General features: G+C 39.3%; 1 protein-coding gene across 3 annotated transcripts in view; it reads left to right on the top strand.

The window, feature by feature from the left end:
* Sema3c (semaphorin 3C) overlaps positions 1–18,425 on the top strand; it is a 164,002-nt gene extending 145,577 nt beyond the window's left edge. For 2 of the 3 annotated variants that reach the window (XM_008762646.4, NM_001106578.1), the window contains 3 exons: positions 9,723–9,790; positions 12,192–12,322; positions 15,514–18,425. In XM_008762646.4, the coding sequence (XP_008760868.1) occupies positions 9,723–9,790; positions 12,192–12,322; positions 15,514–15,927 (613 nt within the window). In that variant the 3' untranslated portion in view covers positions 15,928–18,425. Of the gene's footprint in view, positions 1–9,722; positions 9,800–12,191; positions 12,323–15,513 lie in introns of all 3 variants that reach the window. The other variant, XM_008762645.4, reaches the window with a different exon arrangement.
* Positions 18,426–24,244: the final 5,819 nt, after the last annotated feature.

Below are 24,244 nucleotides of genomic sequence, written 5' to 3'. Positions count from 1 at the left end.
GCTTGAGTTCAGGGATAGTGATTCCCCCTGAAGTCCTTTTATTGTTGAGGATAGCTTTAGCTATCCCGGGTTTTTTGTTATTCCAGATGAATTTGCAAATTGTTCTGTCTAACTCTTTGAAGAATTGGATTGGTATTTTGATGGGGATTGCATTGAATCTGTAGATCGCTTTTGGAAAAATGGCGATTTTTACTATATTAATCCTGCCAATCCATGAGCATGGGAGATCTTTCCATTTCTGAGGTCTTCTTCAATTTCTTTCCTCAGTGTCTTGAAGTTCTTATTCTACAGATCTTTTACTTGCTTGGTTAAAGTCACACCGAGGTACTTTATATTATTTGGGTCTATTATGAAGGGTGCCGTTTCCCTAATTTCTTTCACGGCTTGTTTCTCTTTTGTATAGAGGAAGGCAACTGATTTATTTGAGTTAATTTTATACCCAGCCACTTTGCTGAAGTTGTTTATCAGCTTTAGTAGTTCTCTGGTGGAACTTTTGGATCACTTAAATATACTATCATGTCATCTGCAAATAGTGATATTTTAACCTCTTCTTTTCCTATCTGTATCCCCTTGATCTCCTTTTTTTGTCTGATTGCTCTGGCTAGAACTTCAAGAACTATATTGAATAAGTAGGGAGAGAGTGGGCAGCCTTGTCTAGTCCCTGATTTTAGTGGGATTGCTTCAAGTTTCTCTCCATTTAGTTTAATGTTAGCAACTGGTTTGCTGTATATGGCTTTTACTATGTTTAGGTATGGGCCTTGAATTCCTATTCTTTCCAGGACTTTTATCATGAAGGGGTGTTGAATTTTGTCAAATGCTTTCTCAGCATCTAATGAAATGATCATGTGGTTCTGTTCTTTCAGTTTGTTTATATAATGGATCACGTTGATGGTTTTCCGTATGCATGCCTGGGATGAAGCCTACTTGATCATGGTGGATGATTGTTTTGATGTGCTCTTGAATTCGGTTTGCCAGAATTTTATTGAGTATTTTTACGTCGATATTCATAAGGGAAATTGGTCTGAAGTTCTCTTTCTTTGTTGTGTCTTTGTGTGGTTTAGGTATAAGAGTAATTGTGGCTTCGTAGAAGGAATTCGGTAGTGCTCCATCTGTTTCAATTTTGTGGAATAGTTTGGATAATATTGTTATGAGGTCTTCTATGAAGGTTTGATAGAATTCTGCACTAAACCCGTCTGGACCAGGGCTCTTTTTGGTTGGGAGACCTTTAATGACTGCTTCTATTTCCTTAGGAGTGATGGGGTTGTTTAACTGGTTTATCTGTTCCTGATTTAACTTCGATACCTGGTATCTGTCTAGGAAATTGTCCATTTCCTGAAGATTTTCAAGTTTTGTTGAATATAGGTTTTTATAGTAAGATCTGATGATTTTTTGAATTTCCTCTGAATCTGTTGTTATGTCTCCCTTTTCATTTCTGATTTTGTTAATTTGGACGCACTCTCTGTGTCCTCTCGTTAGTCTGGCTAAGGGTTTATCTATCTTGTTGATTTTCTCAAAGAACCAACTTTTGGTTATGTTGATTCTTTCTATGGTCCTTTTTGTTTCTACTTGGTTGATTTCAGCTCTGAGTTTGATTATTTCCTGCCTTCTACTCCTCCTGGGTGTATTTGCTTCTTTTTGTTCTAGAGCTTTTAGGTGTGCTGTCAAGCTGCTGACATACGCTCTTTCCTGTTTCTTTCTGCAGGCACTCAGCTCTATGAGTTTTCCTCTTAGCACAGCTTTCATTGTGTCCCATAAGTTTGGGTATGTTGTATCTTCATTTTCATTAAATTCTAAAAAGTTTTTAATTTCTCTCTTTATTTCTTCCTTGACCAGGTTATCATTGAGTAGAGCATTGTTCAATTTCCATGTATATGTGGGCATTCTTCCCTTATTGTTATTGAAGACCAGTTTTAGGCCGTGGTGGTCCGATAGCACGCATGGGATTATTTCTATCTTTCTGTACCTGTTGATGCCCGTTTTTTGACCAATTATATGGTCAATTTTGGAGAAAGTACCATGAGGAGCTGAGAAGAAGGTATATCCTTTTGCTTTAGGATAGAATGTTCTATAAATATCCGTTAAGTCCATTTGGCTCATGACTTCTCTTAGTCTGTCGACATCACTGTTTAATTTCTGTTTCCATGATCTGTCCATTGATGAGAGTGGTGTGTTGAAAACTCCCACTATTATTGTGTGAGGTGCAATGTTTGCTTTGAGCTTTAGTAAGGTTTCTTTTACGTATGTAGGTGCCCTTGTATTTGGGGCATAGATATTTAGGATTGAGAGTTCATCTTGGTGGATTTTTCCTTTGATGAATATGAAGTGTCCTTCCTTATCTTTTTTGATGACTTTTAGTTGGCAATTGATTTTATTTGATATTAGAATGGCTACTCCAGCTTGCTTCTTCTGACCATTTGCTTGGAAAGTTGTTTTCCAGCCTTTCACTCTGAGGTAGTGTCTGTCTTTGTCTCTGAGGTGTGTTTCCTGTAGGCAGCAGAATGCAGGGTCCTCGTTGTGTATCCAGTTTGTTAATCTATGTCTTTTTATTGGGGAGTTGAGGCCATTGATATTGAGAGATATTAAGGAATTATTGCTTCCCGTTATATTCATATTTGGATGTGAGGTTATGTTTGTGTGCTTTCATTCTCTTTGTTTTGTTGCCAAGACGATTAGTTTCTTGCTTCTTCTAGGGTATAGCTTGCCTCCTTATGTTGGGCTTTACCATTTATTATCCTTTGTAGTGCTGGATTTGTGGAAAGATATTGTGTAAATTTGGTTTTGTCATGGAATATCTTGGTTTCTCCATCAATGTTAATTGAGAGTTTTGCTGGATACAGTAACCTGGGCTGGCATTTGTGTTCTCTTAGGGTCTGTATAACATCAGTCCAGGATCTTCCGGCCTTCATAGTTTCTGGCGAGAAGTCTGGTGTGATTCTGATAGGTCTCCCTTTATATGTTACTTGACCTTTTTCCCTTACTGCTTTTAATATTCTTTCTTTATTTTGTGCGTTTGGTGTTTTGACAATTATATGACGGGAGGTGTTTCTTTTCTGGTCCAATCTATTTGGAGTTCTGTAGGCTTCTTGTATGTCTATGAGTATCTCTTTTTTTAGGTTAGGGAAGTTTTCTTCTATGATTTTGTTGAAGATATTTACTGGTCCTTTGAGCTGGGAGTCTTCACTCTCTTCTATACCTATTATCCTTAAGTTTGATCTTCTCATTGAGTCCTGGATTTCCTGTAGGTTTTGGACCAGTAGCTTTTTCCGCTTTACATTATCTTTGACAGTTGAGTCAATGATTTCTATGGAATCTTCTGCTCCTGAGATTCTCTCTTCCATCTCTTGTATTCTGTTGGTGAAGCTTGTATCTACAGCTCCTTGTCTCTTCTTTTCGTTTTCTATATCCAGGGTTGTTTCCATGTGTTCTTTCTTGATTGCTTCTATTTCCATTTTTAATTCCTTCAACTGTTTGATTGTGTTTTCCTGGAATTCTTTCAGGGATTTTTGTGTCTCCTCTCTATGGGCTTCTACTTGTTTATTTATGTTTTCCTGGAATTCTTTCAGGGATTTTTGTGTCTCCTCTCTATGGGCTTCTACTTGTTTATTTATGTTTTCCTGGAATTCTTTCAGGGATTTTTGCGATTCTTTCAGGCATTTTTGCGATTCCTCTCTGTAGGCTTCTACTTGTTCTCTAAGGGAGTTCTGCACGTCTTTCTTGAAGTCCTCCAGCATCATGATCAAAAATGATTTTGGAACTAGATCTTGCTTTTCTGGTGTGTTTGGATATTCCATGTTTGTTTTGATGGGAGAATTGGGCTCCGATGGTGCCATGTAGTCTTGGTTTCTGTTGCTTGGGTTCCTGCGCTTGCCTCTCGCCATCAGATTATCTCTAGTGTTACTTTGTTCTGCTATTTCTGACAGTGGCTAGACTGTCCTATAAGCCTGTGTGTCAGGAGTGCTGTAGACCTGTTTTCCTCTCTTTCAGTCAGTTATGGGGACAGAGTGTTCTGCTTTCCGGCGTGTGGTTTTTCCTCTCTACAGGTCTTCAGCTGTACCTGTGGGCCTGTGTCTTGAGTTCACTAGGCAGCTTTCTTGCAGCAGAAAAGTTGGTCTTACCTGTGGTCCCGAGGCTCAAGTTCGCTCGTGGGGTGCTACCCACGGGCTCTCTGCAGCGGCAGCAACCAGGAAGACCTGTGCCGCCGTTTCCGGGAGCTTCAGTGCACCAGGGTTCCAGATGGTCTTTGGCTTTTTCCTCTGGCGTCCGAGATGTGTGTGCAGAGAGCAGTCTCTTCTGGTTTCCCAGGCTTGTCTGCCTCTCTGAAGGTTCAGCTCTCCCTCCCACGGGATTTGGGTGCAGAGAACTGTTTATCCGGTCTGTTTCCTTCTGGTTCTGGTGGTGTCTCAGGCACAGGGGTCCTGCCCCTCCTGGGCCCTCCCCCACGGGAGCCCAGAGGCCTTATACAGTTTCCTCTTGGGCCAGGGATGTGGGCAGGGGTGAGCAGTGTTGGTGGTCTCTTCTGCTCTGCAGCCTCAGGAGTGCCGACCTGACCAGGCGGTTGGGTCTCTCTCTCACAGGGTCTGGGGACAGAGAGCTGCTGCGGGCCAGGATCCGCGGGTGTGGGACTTCCGGTAAACCAAAGTTGGTGTTTTAAATAGAACTGCCTATGCCATTCTAGCCACAAGAACATGGTGTTAACAAAGTGACCCATTTGTCATGTTTTCAAAACCTAGCTGAACATGCTTCTTCCTAATTGAGTGGTCAGTGCATGAATGCTGGATAGCATAAGCATTCTAGGTGAGGTGGCCCCAGTCCCAGAAAAGTTATAAGCAAGTTGGAAGGTGTTTTCAGTGGAAACACTCATCAGATAGTGACATACATGCAAAACTCAGAGATAGTTGTGATTCCAAATATTTATAATATTTTTTATGATGCAGGTTATTATAAGTGAGAGCATCAACACTGTTAAATTAGGGGCAGTGGAAGGAAGCAGATGACTACAGTCTTAAGAACCATTGAGCTGTCCAGGGAAGCATTGCAGGTTTTTAATTCTTTGTTATATTTTTATTATTTAAAACCATTTTTAGCTTTAAAAACACTTTGTTCATATCGTCTCCTCTCACAGTCCTATCAGGTTTTCCATCCCACCCACCCAACTTTAAGTTTTCTCTCCAAAACCAAAAACTCAATACAACAATAAAATTCTCCAAAACCAAGAACACAAAATAAAACCAAACCCAAAAAGAAAACAGTGTAAGTATATGAAACACACACACACACACACACACACACACACACTCACACACACACAAATACTCACACACACTCACACACACACACACACACACACACACACACACACAAACAATTTTGGAGACCGATACAAATGACTTTTAAGCTGTACAAGACCCAGGCTATTGTATTTTCACATGTCAAGGGCATCTTGTCCCTTTTTGTCTGTTAATTCATCAAATATTTATCTTGAAACAAATCCTTTTCAGGCACTGTTGTAGAAGTATGAAAAACAACAGCGAAAATCAAAAATCTGTGTTTGGGTATAAAATGGTCTCAAGAGAGAAGATAGACCCCCAGATAGAGAAGGCGGCCAGTACATCAAATAGTCACAAGGTCTCTGGATGGGAAAGTGAAAAGAGGGTTACATTACATGGGTAGCAGCTTCTGAAAGGCCAAGAGGATGCTCAGACAGGGTCATGTTTGTCACAGGAAAGTGAAAGCAGGGCAAAGAATGTGTCAAGGGCAGTGCCAAGACATCCTCTGGATAAATAGCACTCTAGAAGTATGCTAGAGAACATTCGAGAGAAAACACCAAAGAGCATGACAGCACTTGTAGTTACAAGGGATACGTTTGCAATGTCAGGTAATAATGTCTGTATCAGCAATTTATCAGATCTCAGTCTTGTTTAGAACGGAAGCAAAGACAACTGATGGACTTGGGGACACACACTAACACCATCTGACTCTAGTTGGCTGTTGCATTCATTGGCACATTGGCCTTGCAAGCAGTTGAAACAGAGCAGGAAACCAAAGGATCCAGGAAGGCGTTACAAGGCCACATACATTGGGATGGCAGAGGTAGAGGTTGCAAAAGAGTGCTCTGAGTTTGTACACTCATAATCATTCTGTTGACGTATTCAGTGTGGGAGCTTAGAGAACTGGAGCGGTAAAAACAATTCCCAGTTTCTGAGAAGTAGAACAGTAGGAAACGCCTATGGTCTGAGAGTTAACCTCATGAAAGGAGCGAGGATGAGGGGAGATTAAAGCACAGATGTCCATGAGACACTCCAGCTAGGCTGTGGGCTAGAGAAAAAAATGTGAATCTGGAGTAGAGAGGAGTGGCGTAAACTGGATCCCCATTCTTTAAAAGAATGAGGCTGAGGAGGACTCCTCCTTTAACCCAGAAGTCTTGCTTCTATCCTCAAATACTCAATGTTCTTCCATGTTTATCACAGGGGTTGGGCAAGAGGTCCTTCGCTTCTGTCAATTTTCCTTCCCAAGCAGTTGTCTTTATTTGCATAGCCAAAGAGATCAGAACCTGGACAAGGCATATGAGGTACTCAAATTTCGAGCAGATTCTCAAATGAATTTGATTTTTGTAGCTACCAGTAGATTTTTCAACAATATTTGTCTTGCAGTTAAAATATTTTGAAAGTGTTCCCACAGCCTTTTGCTAGATGACACATTTTAACTTGTAAGAGCTCTGGATAGCACCAGGGTTAGAGTCCCTGACCTTGTAACCAGATTTAATGCCAGACAAAACTGGCATATGACACTTTGTAAAGAACAAAGTGATGTGGGAATTATAAATTGCATCTAAACACCAGCTTATATGTAAGTCAGCCCCCTGTTTGTAATGTGAGACAGTGCAAGGGCAGAACTCCTTCCTTGCAAAGACTTTGTCCTAGGCCAACAGGAATCTTTACTTTTCACACAAACAATGCATCTCAGAAAAACTTTATTCCATACATATTTGTCACTCATTTTAGACATTTTAAACCTTTTAGATGTCTCAATGTATGCTCACATGCACATTCAGTTACATTTTCTAAGACTGATACTGTAGCATGGTTTCATTTTGACATTCAACTGGCACAAACCGTAAATTTAGTCATGGCTCCTAATAATACAAATATTCAAACTATCTTACATTGATTGTTCTTCCCATTGTGCCGAGTATTAAATCATACATTCTGGGCTGGAAAAATGAAGTATCAACTATTTAAATAACTGTTTTGAGTATCTCAAATTCTATCACAAAAAGCTATAAAATACAAAACACACACAGACATGTGCACACAGACACACATACACACACACAGGGAGAGAGAGAGAGAGAGAGAGAGAGAGAGAGAGAGAGAGAGAATGAGGATGAGCTTACCCATATTTCTTTTTGACTAGTATAATAGAAGTTTCCCTAAAAACATCTATATTCTTTAAATATTGCAAAATATTTTCAACTCAGAAATGCTTGGGGAATGTAAAATGTGTTTGCAAAATGAATTGATGGAGTCTCTATTTTTGCTTATACATATTAAATGGTAGTTGTGGAAAAGACCATTTTTTTAAAATATTTTCAGTATTCACTTTCTTTTCTTATTGATGTTATCTGTCCTTATTCTCCTGGAATTATCTGGAATTATAGCAGACACTACATAGATGAATTTATTGTAACTGAAGAAAAATTTGCCTTTTACATACAAGCAGAGAAATACAGTGACAGCCAAAGAATAAAATCCATACATTTACACAGCATTAAATATTGTCTAAATGATTTCTTCAAGTTGGAATAACTAGGTATATAGTAAACAATACATTTTTTCTCAATATTTGTGTGTATTATCCGGAATCCAGGCAGATAGTAAATGTAAGATAGGGTAATCAGTTCAATCTTTATAAACATCTTTTCTGTGAAAGTAGAAAATGATTTCATTGTTTATCCAAAAGAATTGAGAGTGATGAGGAAACATCAGCAAGCCGAGCCAAATCCCAAATCCGACATGTAATCTAATAGCACGCTCCCTACCAGCATGGCTCTGTTATGCGCCAGGAATGTTTTCAAGGGAACTGACACATCCCCAAGGCCCGCACTGATCTCATCATTTGAAAAGAGTTAGAACAGGGTTTTCCATTTGAATGTCTGCAAGTTGGTGTGGCAAGTTCACTTTGCCTAGCTCCAGAGGTTGTGCACTGTGAACGGGTAACGCCCCATTTATTGCTAACTACAGGGCCATAAATTTACACGCTATGAATGACATTGAATGTCTAGGAACTGAAAGTGACCGGGTCAGCTGTAAGAACACTCACAAAGTGTTGTTTTAGTGTATGTTCCCAGGATGTACAACAGTAAACAATGCAAACGCATGGCAGGAACACTGGCCGGGGAGCCAGTCGAGAGTAGGGCACTCATTGAATTTCATTACATAAGAGCGAAGGCTATGTCCGCTATTCTGTGTGTGAGAGAGATACTATACACAGATATTATGTATAAATCGATATTTCTGTGAACATACTTGTGACCGTAAAGCGCCTACTCTTGTTGATAATTTTACATGGAGATTTTTAAATTGTGGGTGAGTTGGTGACAAATACTGCTTTGTGTGTTTAATGATCAGTGTGTGCATTTTTGTTTGTGCTAATCTTTCTCAGTATGCTATCATCAGGCCATCATTAGGGCTTAACACTTAATCAAATTAAACACTCTTCTCACTCATAAACCATTTAGCTATGCATTCCTGATACTTTAAGTGGGGGTCCACATGACTTGCAGTGTTGGCTGTATGTAACCAGATGCTCTTTTCTCCGTTATGAAGTTGAGATCAAACGACCTCCTGAACTTCAGATGCACACAGTGAAATACACAATAACACGATTTATATAACGAATCTTTCACTGACAAGGGTTCCAGCATACACTTGCCAGGAACGGTTTCTCACTGACAGAGAAACCATTATAACCTATACATTTAATAATAACTGTTACTATCTTTAGCAAAAGACTATTGTTGTTAATAGGGTAAGGCATCATATCTATATCTGATTGTCAAAAAGTTGTTATATATGTTCATATATCTTTAAATATGCGATTATACTCTATAATGCATATATACTTGTGTGAGAAAATACAGCAAATATAAAAATATGTACATAAACAGTCTAGAAGTCACTGTACACATATACTCATTTTAGGAAACCTGAAAATCTTTATGTAGAAAGGTATTTTTCTTTGTATTTGACAGTCCTATTTATGTTTCCAAAGAGTTTGAAACATCCATAGACAACTGACTTTTAAATAAATACATGTTTAAATAAAAAGCATGTTTATTTGAGGAAGGCTTTTTATAAGAAGAAAAAATGTTAAGTTTATTGTTTAGATGTTTTCATTTTAGTGCATTTTGGATTAATATCTGTGAAATAAAATTCGATACAATTGTTTAGACAATCTAACATCAACTTGGGATTTTGTGGCTGTCTGCTCACAAATGATTCAAGGAGAGGGACTAACTAGATGTGAAGGAAATGTGGGTCCCACCCACCTATCACACAGGCACCCTGCATGGCCAGATACCTGGGTGGGATGAGATTCTCCTGTTTGCTTTCTAAATTAAAGTTTAGGCAATCAAAGGACTGCCAAATTTCAACCGGGATATTTTTAATGTGGCATAGTTGTCATTAATGCCAAATCTTTTAAATATTTTTCTGCACCTACAGAAGGAGCCGAAGACAAGACGTGAGACACGGGAATCCATTGACACAGTGCCGAGGGTTCAATCTGAAAGGTATGAGAGGTATGAGAGGGAGCCAGCGTCAGTCAGGGTGCACAGTAGCAACATTCTGTACCTCATTTAGTAAGGGATCCTCACCCAGGTCATTCACTTAAGAATGTGCCGTCTACGTGTGTAAACCTAATGTGTGCTTACCTAATTGGTAAATTACTTCTTAATGGTAATTAGACTTAAGTGTTTTTTGTGCAAATACTGAACCACAAAACACAAGGGTTCTGGAGCAAGCAGCCACCCGCGTATGAGAGTGTAAGTGGATAGGTCTCTCATACAGATGGCCAACACAGATTTTCTTAGCGACTGATTTATTTCCGAAGCAAAAGTTTTACTTTTGACATTGACTAACAACACAATAAACACTATTTTATTGAAGAAAATAGATGTAAGAAAACATTGACGACTTGAGTTATTTTGAACCGTAGACCTCTGTACTGTTTAGGATATTCACACTGCGAGACAATCTGCCAGGCAATGCACTGTCTTCCCAAACTTAAACACAAAATTTACTGACAATTCACTAATTATTCCCTGTCCTCTAGTTCCTGCCAGGAGCCTTCCTACCTTCCTAAGAGTCTGCATGTTCTAGGTACTTTGTACCGTGGAATCACACAGGAGCCTCCTGCCTTGCTAAGAGTCTGAGTATTCTAGATCCTTTGTATGGTGGACTGGCACAGCATTGCAGTGTTTTGTGTCACTCTTTTAAAGTTTTCAACCTCTTGAACGTGCATTTGATTTTTTCTTATTTATTGAACTTATTATATGTCCATTGTACATTTTGTTTATTTACTTATCCCTTTCTAGAGACATATACAGTTTCCAATTCCATAGGTTCCGAGAAAAAAAGCCTTCAGAGCTTTAGGCTGGAACTCAGTGACATACCTGTGTCCCATTTGACAGTTAACCCAACCCTTCCCCAACCGCCCCCTTTGTCCTGACAAAGAGAGGTCATTTTGTTTAACTATTCCTTGATCACTTCCCCTTTTCTCAAACAGCTCTTCCTCCTGGCTGCCAGGTGCTGCAGGCATCTGGGTTTAAAGATAAAACAATATTAAAACGTTCATATAATAAACATAATAAAATTAAAACAACAACAGCCTAGGGGAAGAGTTTCAGTCAGGTCTGTAGCCCTAGTGGTCAGGTCTAGAAGGGAGCAGTCTGAGCTAGAGAGGAAGACTCACAGTTACCACACATTCGAGCCTGGGCCTCCATGTAGTAAAGAATGCCATTCTTGTTCCTTACTATGGTAACTGCAAGCTATCACTCTGAGGTAGATTTTTATATACCTAATTTTTTATATGCCTCTGTTTTATTATATACCTAATTCAGCAGAATGAATCTGTTTTGCATTTGCTATGCATGGTGCATTTGTATAAAGCATTACTCCAGTTCCTGTTTGTAATGTCCCTTTGACAGTGGTGAGAATAGTGGCACTTGACACACTGTCAACTCTCTGGACTGACTTTGCACTTTGGCTCAAGTGCTTTCTTGTGATAATCTCATTAGTTGTTTACAACCTATACCAACATCGATTTCTACCCCTGTATTATAAATAAAGCATTCCGTTGCTGATTTCCCATCTGCCTCATTTCACTAAGTGCTTTATTTTCCATAAAGCTTTTATTGAAATGCTTTAAAATGTTACAATCTATGATGTAGAAATGAATAAAATGAGCACAGAGATTCATGTTACACAGCCAGTAGTGTGGATGCGCAGGAATTTATCCCAAGTTCCTTTTACTCCAAAGCCTGGCTACTCAACCATCGCATCGCACTGTAGACAGACTGTTTTCTGTTTGAGCTTCTTCTATGCCACACTGAGTATGGTTTCATGGGTGCCATAAATCGAGCTTCCATTTTGCATGGCATTTCACACTACATTCACAGTGTATTTCTTTATATAGTACAACACACACACACACACACACACAAACACGCACACACAAAAACACACACATACATATATATATACAGTTATTGTATATATTATATTATATTTTACTTCTTCATGACTCATAGACACACTTTGCACAACCGAGAAAATCAACTAAAGGTGATTATAATAATTAGATTATCATATAATAATTAGATAATTAAAACTACATTTCAGTCCTCAGTGCAGAGCAATAAATGGGTACCATCACAATCTTAGGTAATTTTGTAGGGTCTGTTTTACTTTACATTTAAGCGAAACTGCTAGAGCCTATGGAAACCTTTTCTCATTAAATCGTGCCCACTCCCTTTTCATGACGGCCATCCTGAGCACAATCTGAGAGAGAGAAGCATTCCCATAGAAGAGTCATTTCTGAAATCAGCGCTCTCTCCTCTCTCTCTCTCTCTCTCTCTCTCTCTCTCTCTCTCTCTCTCTCTCTCTCTCACTGCAGTAATTTTTGCTTTTCAGCATACAGAAATGCGGCTGAAATTGTTCAGTACGGAGTAAGAAATAACAGCACTTTCCTTGAATGTGCTCCCAAGTCTCCGCAGGCATCTATCAAGTGGTTGCTGCAGAAAGACAAAGACAGGAGGAAGGAGGTGAGTGGCCCCCCCCCACCTCCCCCCCACCTACTCCCCCACCTTCCCCCGCCCCCCCTCCCCGCCATCCATCAGGGCTGTAGAAGGAGCACTAAATCACCATTCCTCAGGGAAGCACAGATGAACCTGGGAAGGAGGAGACTTAAAAACATCCTTTTATGTCAATGGATTGTCAAGTGCCATCTCCTTTAAAATCCTTCGTCCGCAGAGTTGAAGGATTAATTAGAAATACTCTCTGCCAGGCAATTCTGTAGCCTAGTGTTTGTAACAAGAGCTCAAGTGTTAAGACAGACTCAAAAGAGAAGCATTTGTGAAATATACAAGATGTGTTCAAGTGCAGAAGCTAAGACTGCATACAACAGCACCTTTGTGTGACTCACAAGATGAAAGGAGCTTTAAAAATGTTTAAAAATGTTTTCCTCAGTAAGAAATTACCTTGAACTTTAACCCTTTGCTGCATGGAGCATTTTTCTGCTGTGTAGTCATGTTTCCATTGCATTAACATCCATGACCCTTATGTGTCATTCAGATAATTTATGCAATCATTCTATATGAGGCCATTAGTATGGAAAAAGTCCCCTAGATTTGCAAATAAATACATTCCTACTCTAAATTTCCATTTATTATAAAGAAATGTTTAAAGAGAATCATATTGCAAGTTCGTATACTGTGACACATTGTAAATACTGAATTCCATAATATTGTTATCATACTGTCTTGACAAGAGAAAAGAAAAATTACATGCACATACATACAGCCCCTAATTCTAAAATTGCATGTGGCTAATACACTATTAATTTCGATGGAGCCAGTGAAAATTGGACAAGCCCCTGCATTGGTGTGGGTTCTAATGTAGGTGTTTTATTCCTGTGTATTGTTAATTAAGGCTATGTAAGTGCACACCACTGAGCTGTGGAAGGTGGACACTCGAAAAGTGACTGGAACCTTGGCTCCATAGGGAAATACACGTCCCACTCTCACACTTTCCTATTCAAACATGTTATGTGGTCTTCCACAACTCTGAATTCCATGAGGCTGAAACATTAAATCATAGGCTGATGACCATTTACAGAAACAGAGATTCAGTTCTGTGGAAGAAAGCATGGATGGATGGGCTTTGGACCTCCCTATTTTCTGTGAATTCATTAATAGTTTAAATTTTTTTGTTCAGGGGATCTTATGGAGAACTCAGTTTTGGTTCCCTGCACCCACATCAAGAAGCTCACAAATTCCAGTTTCTGGGAATCTAAATCCCTCTGAGCACTGCAAGCTGACCCCTGTAGTGACACAGGACAGCATAGTGACTCACTCAAGATTTAAAATCTAATTACAATCTTTGACTGGGATTTTATTAACAATGAAATGTATTTTTGTACAGAACTTTTATAATATAAAAATATTCACCTGTATTGCGTTACCTTTCTTGATTTTGGTGATATTTCTGTTTTTGTTCAGAGAGAGGATCCAGAATATAGATGTCATCAAATTTCCCTCCACAACATGGATTCTCATTCTCTCACTCACAATACAATACCTAGAGTTGTAAACCAAATGGATCTCATGTGTGTAGTCAATATTGAGCCATTGATCTCCTTTCATTATAAGCCTTACAGTGACTAAACATTACCACGTGTTTTTATTACCTTGTAGAAATAAATTTTATTGAGGTCTTGTAAGGTAATGTGCTTACAATTTATTTTTAGACATTTCATTATCTGTGATAATTGGATGAGGCCATTGAAAATATTCAAAATTCTGCTTCTGTGTGTGTGTGTGTGTGTGTGTGTGTGTATGTGTATGTGTATGCTGAGAATACTTATTGAAAGTAAAGAAATGAACCATATCTTATTTGTGCTTTTACAAGTGAGCAATTTTACAAAAATAATTTTAGGACTAGGTACTATGTAAAAGTTCCATTAATATATCTGTTTCCTATGAGTCAGGTACCAAAACAAACCAACAAACAAACAAACACCCTACCAATTTTGTGTTTCTGTAGAACAAAACTGCATTTGGCTGAAGAGAACTGTCTTAGTCAGGGCTACTGTTGCTGGGCTGAAACAGCATGGTCAAAGCACCTTGGGGAGGAAAGGGTTTTATTTAACTTACACTTGCATATCACTGTTCATCACTGAATGAAGTGAGGACAAGAACTCAAACAGGGCAGAGACCTGGACTGGAACTGATGCAGAGGCCACGAAGGGGTACTGCTTGCTGGCTTGCTTCCCTTGGCTCGCTCACCTTCCTTTCCTTTCCTTCTGTTGCTTTCATTTGCTTTCCTTTCTTTCCTTAGCACGGATTATATACTATTTAATTTTTAAATCCCACATGAAGAATATAATCAAAAGAGAACACATTAGTTTGATGCATATTTCTTCTATTTATTATTCTTGTCTCATTCAATCTATTCTAACCATAGCCTCCCCTCCCGCCACTTATCCCACCTCCCCCCCCCACACCCCTGTCTTCTCTCTCCCTGAGATTCAGTACTTCTCCACTTCCCTTCAGAAATAGTATGCCTGTCAGGGAGATAACTAGAACATGGTGTAACAAAAGCAGCATGACTAGGCACACATCCTTCTATCAAGGCTAGATAAGGCAAATCAGTAGAAGGAAAGGAGTCCCAAGAGCAGGCAGAGAGTCAGAGACACTACATTCTCTCTGCTTGGAGTCGCATTAAACTCCCAAGCTGAACAACGATAACATATATGCAGAGGACCCCTGCAGGATATGTGATTGCTTCAGACTACTTTCTTATAGAACTTAGTAAGGACCACCAGCCGAAGGATGATGTCACCCACAATGGGTAGGGCTCACCCCTGTCAATCATTAATTAAAGAAATGACCTACAGCAGGAGCTAATGGAAGCATCTTCACAGTTGAACTTCCTTCCTTTCGGATAACTCTAGCTTGTGTCAAGTTGATACAAAACTAGCCAGCACAGGAATGCACTTCGGATTTTCCATTGCACCTTACTTCACGCTGTCTTAGTTCAGGGGACAAGATTACACATTGCAGAGAAAAGGTTACATGTGCAGTGATTCTAACCACACCCTGTGTATTTTGAGAAGGAAGATCCTCAGTGCTGTTGCCTAGCTGTAAAAGTCAACCACGTCTTGTATACGTTTACTGCATTATGTTTAAAATGTAGAATTCCATTTGGGACATTGTCTCCTGTGTTTCTCTCACAGGTTAAACTGAATGAACGCATTATAGCCACTTCCCAAGGACTACTGATCCGCTCTGTTCAAGATTCTGACCAAGGACTCTACCACTGCATTGCCACAGAGAACAGCTTCAAACAGACCATAGCCAAGATTAACTTCAAAGTTTTAGATTCAGAAATGGTGGCCGTTGTGACAGACAAGTGGTCCCCATGGACATGGGCTGGATCTGTGAGGGCTCTACCCTTCCATCCAAAGGACATCCTGGGGGCATTCAGCCACTCGGAAATGCAGCTCATCAACCAGTACTGCAAAGACACCCGGCAGCAACAGCAGCTGGGGGAGGAGCCACAGAAGATGAGAGGGGACTATGGCAAACTAAAGGCGCTCATCAACAGCAGGAAAAGCAGAAACAGGAGGAATCAGCTTCCAGAGTCATAAAACATTCATCCTTGGAGTTTGGCCACCAGGAACAAATGCTCTGTCTTCACTAGTCAACTACTAAGCAAAATCTTGTGCTTTACCCATGAGAAATCCCTGACAAAAGCTGGAGACTCACTATAAAAAGTGTGTTCTTTGTGGACTGAAATGAGCATGCATCTTCTTGTATGATACAGACTAGCGCTAGACATGTCATGGTCCTCATGGTGCATAGAAATATTTAACTTATCCCATATTTTATTTATATCTTTATGTGTCTTTTCTTCAACACCAATGCAGCATCAGAAGCAGAACTGTTACACCCGGTAAATTACCCTGCGCTGTTCCTTCTGTGCTCTAGGGGTTTACCTTTCTAATTGTCACTGGTTTTTATACATGAAAACGAATTCCAGTTCACAATTTTCACATAGTAAATGTCCTATAAATGTGTGTGACATCCAATGTCTTGGAGGTTACACAAATGACAGGGAAGAGAGCATCCAGATGTTACATAAAGTCAAGAGTGACTCATAAAGAGAAAGTGATGAGTTCATATGCTTCCCGTGATTTATATTCTTGCTTGTCCCTTTGCTTAAGATTGTAAGATGTGTCAGTTGCTGATGTCTGCCATCAATGGTTGTTCTCTTGTTTTGGAAAGACAAAATGAATAGCCTGTACCATCCCATCTTTGATGGGAGATCTATCAGTGAGACATTGACATTTCTACTGTTATGTTATCATCTTCCAAACAAAAGCACTTTGTCTTTTGGAAGTTATTTAAGTTATTATAGACTTAGATAAACTCTTGCATTATTTAATTGATTTACTGTTTTGGTTTTAATGCCCTAGTCTACCTGGAAAATTAAAGGAAACAGGGATGAAATATTAAAGCATGTAATTTTTCCATGCAGAGTAGAGCTAACCAAAATTAAAAAGGAAGATCAAAGCATACGATTTGCCATGTAAAGGAATGTGTAACATGTAGTTTGTTTTCCACATTAGCATTAGGAATCAAACTGTAGAAGTAATTTGTACATCCAAGAACCAGTTTCACAAACCATACTGAGTTTTCAGACAAAGTATCATGATTTTATAAACATATCTACCATTCTAAGGTTATTATTAAATCAAGAAAGAAAATCTCAACACACTATAAACAAAATAGAATATCTATTTTCACTCAGACATTTTTTTCCACTTGATAATACTTCTTTAGGAATATTGATACACTTGTTCAGGGACCTGTGTAACCATTGAAAAATTTTAGTACTATCTTCTAATTACACATTTGGATTGTTAAATGAGAAATGTATAATCCTAAAATCAGTTTCTGCAATTTAAATGGATAAAATATAGGAGATTTTCTTATATGTCTTTTAATTATACATCTTTCATTTAATTTCATTTCATTTGAATATGTTTATATCTTCAGATAAAAAGAGAAATTTTACAAAACACTATTGAAACACACTTTGTATTAACAATTCATTTAGAAGGTAATTAAAACGGATCTACATCCTTTTACAGTGCTGTGGGAAAGAACTCCAGGAAGTAAAATTATGAGTTGGTAGTAGGACCATGTGTTTAGCATGCACTGGGTTCAAACAGACAGAAAGGAAGAAATATGAGGAGGAAGAGAGGCAGGCATAAAAAAAAGAATAGAGAGGAAAGAAGGAGAGCAGGAAGGAGGAAAAGAAGGCAAAGAAAGACAGAGAGAATACATTCATTATCAGAAGATTAAAAAAATGTTAGTTACATGATGGTCAGTTTGGGGGTTCTAAGAGTGCACCTCAGTGTTAGAGAAGACAACAGTTAAAACAGAGGGCATAAATGTACCCAAATGTGTACAGTACCACAATAACCTATACAGTCATCATATGCAAATGATTAGCTTGTTTAAAATGTTCACACTTTGGTTTTCCTTATGCATATACAAATAGCAGTGTGTTCACAAGCAATGCTAACACCGCCCTCTATGTTTATAACAAATCTATTGTATGAAGAGAGTTAAAATAAAATGACATCCAAGGCACCATTCCCCTTGCTCCTCTTAGCTTCAAACTGCTAGTCAGTGATGTTTAGTTCTATGATATTATTTGTTCTATTTAATACCTCCTGTTTTTTTTACCATAATTATATTTTAAATCCTCATTTCCTTTCCTCAAAAGATATAGAAATTACTGTTCAGCAAAACCTGGCCAAAAGTAAAACATATGTATTTCTCAAAGACATAATTAATACATATTGGTTATGGGTGATTCCTTGGCTTTATGTTGTTTACTTGGGAAATTTAATGGTTTAACATGTTTTTTTTTGTATTGTACATAAAATTACCTAGAAATGCACTTTTACCCCACAATGTAGGTTCGTGAATAGATTTAGCATGATGAAGCTGTCTTTACAGTGAATGTTCCCCCATGTAGAGAAAGCAAACTAGATATAGTTACCACATGAGAATTTAATTAGATGTTGAAAAAAAATCATTTGTCTGGAAAAAATAAAACATTGAATTCCCCCAAGGATGTCTTTCACTTTTCTTTTTAAGGTAGTGTGTGTTAATGTGACAGAAACTACTGAACTGTTATTATCTTTGAAAGCCTTAGTCATCCAGTGTTATGAAAACAAACCATTAAACACTTCAGAATTTAAGAATTATGGTATATGTATTGTGAACTTTTCAACAAGCAGCCTTCACTCAAGTCCAAATGGATCCACCCAGTGCCATCCACCTCCTATGTATATTTATAAAACATATATTAGCATATGCAAATCAATACATTTTTAGACTCAATATTTTACATTTACCCATGCCTATGTAAATTGTTCATGATATATCGTGTCTATAATTTGAAACAGTTATAGTTTGGGAATGCATACGATTGGATCCACTCTGCCTATACACTTTAATTCGAGGTTCATGATTTTATTTTGAGAAACATTTTTGTGTTTTTTTCTGTACCTCAGTACTCTGTGTAAGTCCCCACCTGAAAGCGTTCAGACAGAACACATCATATATGCACATGTTTTTAAAAATGTTACAACATTGCTCATGTTAGCTAGAACAGGTAGGAGTCCATTTATTTGTATTTTATGTCAAATTCACCATCAGTCATTCAGGAAGAAAATCTGTGGTCAAAGGATCAGCTAGTCCCTTCCCAAGTTAGAAAGACCTTTATAAACAGGGGAGGAGGCAGCCACAAATTGCCACACATGGCACATCGGAGTGACAGGACCCTTGCAACTTTGTTCTGCGTGTTTCAGGGGAATCTATCTACATCAGCATGCATAGTGGGAAACAAAGCCTTGCTGCTCATCCAACACGATTACTCTGTTTACTTCCATGGCCTTATTGTCCTTCAGTCTCTTTCTCCCATATAAATTAAAAGCTATTCTTTAAAAGGCTAATTTAGCCTGCTTAAAAAGAAGCTTTAACCAGTGGAAGGGGAAGCCCTGGGTCCTGCTAAGACTGAACCCCCAGTGAACTAGATTGTTTGGAAGAGGGCGACAAGGGGGGGAGGATGGGGAAGGGAACACCCATAAAGAAGGAGAGGGGGGAGGGGATGTTTGCCCGGAAACCAGGAAAGGGAATAACACTCGAAATGTATATAAGAAATACTCAAGTTAATAAAAAAAAAAGACATACGTTTCCAAAGTTTACTTTCTAGTGCAGTGAGAAACATCCCTGTTCCCAGCAATTAATGACTGGTACAGAGGACTCCCTCTTAGCATGTCAATGAACAGTAATTATCGAAGAAGTAGGCTGGTCTATTAAAAAAAAAAAAGAAGCTTTAGTGTATGGCTTATCTTTTATGCTTCTTATCTAAGTGAAATATGTTGACGAAAAATCAAACTGAAAAAGTTTCTGACATGTTTGGGGCTAGCTAGCTAAAGCCAGGAGAGGCAGCCAGCACTGCTGTGCATTTAAGGCTGCTAAAATAAGAAGTCTGGAAAAAGACCAAGCAAACCAGAACGCTTATTAAACTGGATATTTAGAGGTTTTAGTGGATGTCTATGCATGACAATCCAGTTGTAGAAAATCATTGTGGAAAACATTTTATTATTTTCTTGGAAAAGTTTATCCACCATTCATTCAAATAACCAAATGCTGCAAAAGAATCGAAACCCTTCTAAAAAAAAAAAGAAAGAAAAGAAAAGAAAAACAGAGAAGAAAACAAATCATATACACACACAGACTATATATATATATATATATATATATATATATATATATATATATATATATATATGGTGTGTATATGCATTTCAAGTGGTGAATTTTACCATCAATAAGTTAGTGGTTCACACAGGTGACGACTTATGTACATTCCTATTTTCATAGTTCTACAATGATATCTCTAGTATATAGGCATCAGGAGTCAGAGAGCAAGCTTCATAACGTAACAGATGTCGTCTTCATTCTAGTAACTCTAACATATTTATCGATTCACCTCGTAAAATCCTACTTTCCAAATAGTTAGAATTGTGTATTTCCCAGGGCTATTATGTTGCCATGCTTGAGTGTTACTTACATAAAGTGCTATTAGAGAGTGACATTATAACAAACACATTAAAACTGTTTATTCTAGGTAGGGTTACTTCTCAACCCCAAGAACAAAAAGAGGGTGTGCTTTTATTCAAATGCTTTTCTTCCTTTGGAGATATTCATGTAAAACTACTATCCAAATAGCCTATGGGATCAAAACTGAATAATTTATGCAAGGCACAATGGATATTTGATGACATTGTCATGAAATTATGTCACCACCCTTGCTACTCGGGATGTCGTCCCTGTGCACGTGACCCTGTGTCTCAGGAAATGAAATGCTTTCTCTCTTTTCTGAGATTTTGCCATAATTCGATTCCTCCGATTTGAAATAGGAAAAACGAGCTACTTCTTTTACTTTTCTTTTATTCACTTTGAAGACAAATCATTATCTTCCTTACCAACCAATCACATCTCAGATACTGGAGCACAGAATGTAGACTGATGAGGTCATTTGTTTTGAGGCAATAGGAACTCGCAGTTTACAGGCGTGATGTGATGCCAATGGTTCGTTTCCTGGAGAGGAAAAAAATGGCCGTAGGAAACAAGCTGTCAGAGAAACCCAGGAACCTTGGAAATCCTAGTAATGTTTCTAGGCTCATATGTATAGGTGAATCTATGTATCTATATTTACAGACATGCCACAATTAATTTACTAGGTATTGAAGAATAAATTTTAACTTCTGCTCCAAACTGTTATTCCATCATATACATTTAGGAATGTTTCTAAATCCCTCTGAATAGACTATTGCATTTTCTTTTTAAATCTACTTTTGTTTTTATTGTATGTGAACGGGTAAATCTCTTACATGTATGATGGTGTACCATGTATGCAGAAGGAGCATTGTAGAGGTAATGGACCCTGTGAAACTAGGTGTCTTAGTCAAGGTATCTATTCCTGCACACACATAATGACCAAGAAGCATGTTGAGGAGGAAAGGGTTTTTTCAGCTTACACTTCCACACTGCCCATCACCAGAGGAAGTCAGAACTGGAGCTCACACAGGGCAGGAAGCAGGGGCTGATGCAGAAGTCATGGAGGGATGTTACTGGCTTGCTTCCCCTGGCTTGCTCAGCTTGCTCTCTTATAGAACCCAAGATCACCAGCCCAGGGACGGCACCACCCACAGTGGGCTGGGTCCTCCCCCCTTGATCACTGACTTCACTCAGGATAAAATTCCAAACACCACAATGCACGGATTATTACAGCAGCATAATGGTTTCCATTCTCTTGCTAACGTTCATTGTGGAACATATTCTGTGACAGTTTCCTTGTGGAGTTCATATTGTGCATAAATGTCTGTTTTCTTCTCATTTGGAAATACCATACCAATGTAGTATGTTCTCTTTTGCCCATTAATTAATTAATTCAGTTTACATCCGAATAGCTTCCCCCAAAACCCAGCCTACCCCTCACATAGTCCCTCCCCTTTTCCTCTGAGAGGATGAAGATTCACTTTCAGTGTTCCCCTGATCCTGACACATCAAGTCTGTACACGACTAGGTGCATCCTCTGTCACTGAGGTCACATAGAGTACATGAAAGGGATCCACAGGCAGGCAACAATATCAGGGACAGCCTGTGCTCTAGTTGTTGTGGAGACATGAAGACCAAGCTGCACATCTGCGGCATATATGCGGAGTGCCCTAGGTCCAGCCCATGTATACTCTTTGGTTGGTGGTTCAGTCTCTGAGCCCCCCAAGGGTCCATGTTAGTTAACTCTGATTATCTCCCTGTGGATATCCTAATCTCTCAGAGGCACTCAATCCTTCTCCCAACTCTTCCACAAGAGTCCCCAACCTCTGTCCAATGTGTGTCTATGGGTCTCTACAGCTGTCTAAGTCAGCTGCTGTGTGGAGCCTCTCAGAGGACAGTTATACTAGGCTACAAGCACAGTAGAGTAAGATTGTGTGAGAATTTGGTGCTTGACCAAGGGATAGGTTTTGTCGCGCCCACCTCGGCCGGCAAGGAAGACGCAACACGGTCGGATTCTTCTCAACAGCCTTTATTGCAGGACCACCTCTTTGCTGATACGGGGACCTCGAGGGGCAAAAGCGCTCGCCTTATATACACAGCAGGCTGAGGCTATGCTAATTGTCCTTCAGGGATTGGCGGAGCATGAATCCCTCATTAGCATATTAACATTCCCACCAACTGACACCAGGTGCAAAACCCGCACATGCGCAGTACCATTGTTCACCACAGGTGGGTGCCGGATCACCTCATTATGCTATGGCCGCCCTGGCAAGGGAACAAGCCTGCGCATGCGCGATAAGTCGTTTACACAGACGGGACTGGATGTCCGTGCCATCTTTGTTCCACCGAGCCTCTCCCCACAAGGTTTCAAGTGGGAGAGTGATCAGTTGACCGTTTAGTCAGTCCCTGTTCCAAGGGATAGATTTCCAGTGGGGAGAGTGATCAGTGGACCATTCAGTCAGTCTCTGTTCCAAGGGATAGATTTCCAGTGGGGAGAGTGATCAGTGGACCATTCAGTCAGTCCCTGTTCCAAGGGATAGATTTCCAGTGGGGAGAGTGATCAGTGGACCATTCAGTCAGTCCCTGTTCCATCGTTGTCCCTGTCCTTCTACTATACAGGACAAATTTGGGGTCAAAAATTTTGTGGGTGGGTTTGTGTCTTTATCTTTCCACTGGGGGTCCTGCGTGGTTACAGAAAGTGATCCCTTGAGGCTCCATATCCCCACTGCTAGTGGTCTCAGCTAAAGTCACTTTCGTAGACTCCTATGACCCTCCCCCATGCCAGGTCTCTGGCTCATCCTAGACATGACCCTCACTGCCCACCCCTACCAGGTGCCAATTTCCATTTATTCTCCTGGCCCTCTGGCCCTCTCTCCTGTTTCTTCCTAAAACTTATCCTGAACCCTACTACTGTCCTCTCCCTGTCCCATCTTCCACCCATTTGCCTCCATTCATTGGCCACCTACAACTTTATCACCCCCTTCTAAGTGATATTGAAGCATCTTTCCTTTTACCTCCTTCTCGTTAAGCGTCTTTGGGTCTATGGAGTGTAGTATGGGTAGAGTGTCCTGTACTTTACGGCTAATATCCACTCATAAATGAGTTCATAAAATGAATGCCGTTTTGGGTTTGTGTTATTTCCTCAGCATATTTTTTCTGTTCTATTCACTTTGCTTCAATATTCATGATGTCTTTGTTTTTAATAGCTGAATAGTATTCCACTGTGTAAATAAATCAAAGAACTTATCCGTTGGTCCGTTAAGAAACATATGGGTTGTTTGCAGTTTCTGGCTATTATGGGGAAAAACATGACAGCTTCATTTTATATATAATCTTACTTTCATTGTTTGGGGTTAAAAGGATGTACTCTATATTCCAGTCAGATCACACAGACCTAGAATATCTTTGGATGTGATTTCCTGCCAGAGCACCCATGTTGCTGGATTAAAATTTTCCTATATGATGAGGCATCCCAGTAGAAAGAAAGAGTCCTAAAGGCAGGCAACAGACTCATTGTCAGCCCCTGCTATTAGGAGTCCCATATGAGGACCAAGCTACATAACTAATATGCAGAGGGCTTATATCAAACCCATGCATGCTTTCTAGTTAGCAGTTGAATCTGTGAGTACCTAGGGGCCCAGGTTACTAAGTCATTACTCTTAACGATGCAAATCTTCAATTATAATATGTCTTGTGGCCCTATGGTCAAGGTTAATTGAGATTATTCACACAGAATGCATAGGAATTGCCTGATGGAAAAAGAATATCCTATGAATTTTGTCCATTATTCTTCCTGATTCTGCTTTGGAAATATTACTT

The sequence above is a fragment of the Rattus norvegicus genome, chromosome 4 (genome assembly GCF_036323735.1).
Source record: "Rattus norvegicus strain BN/NHsdMcwi chromosome 4, GRCr8, whole genome shotgun sequence".
NCBI classification, from domain to species: domain Eukaryota; kingdom Metazoa; phylum Chordata; class Mammalia; order Rodentia; family Muridae; genus Rattus; species Rattus norvegicus.
Note: the sequence above shows the minus strand (reverse complement) of the source record. Positions and strands in the feature narration are given on the sequence as shown.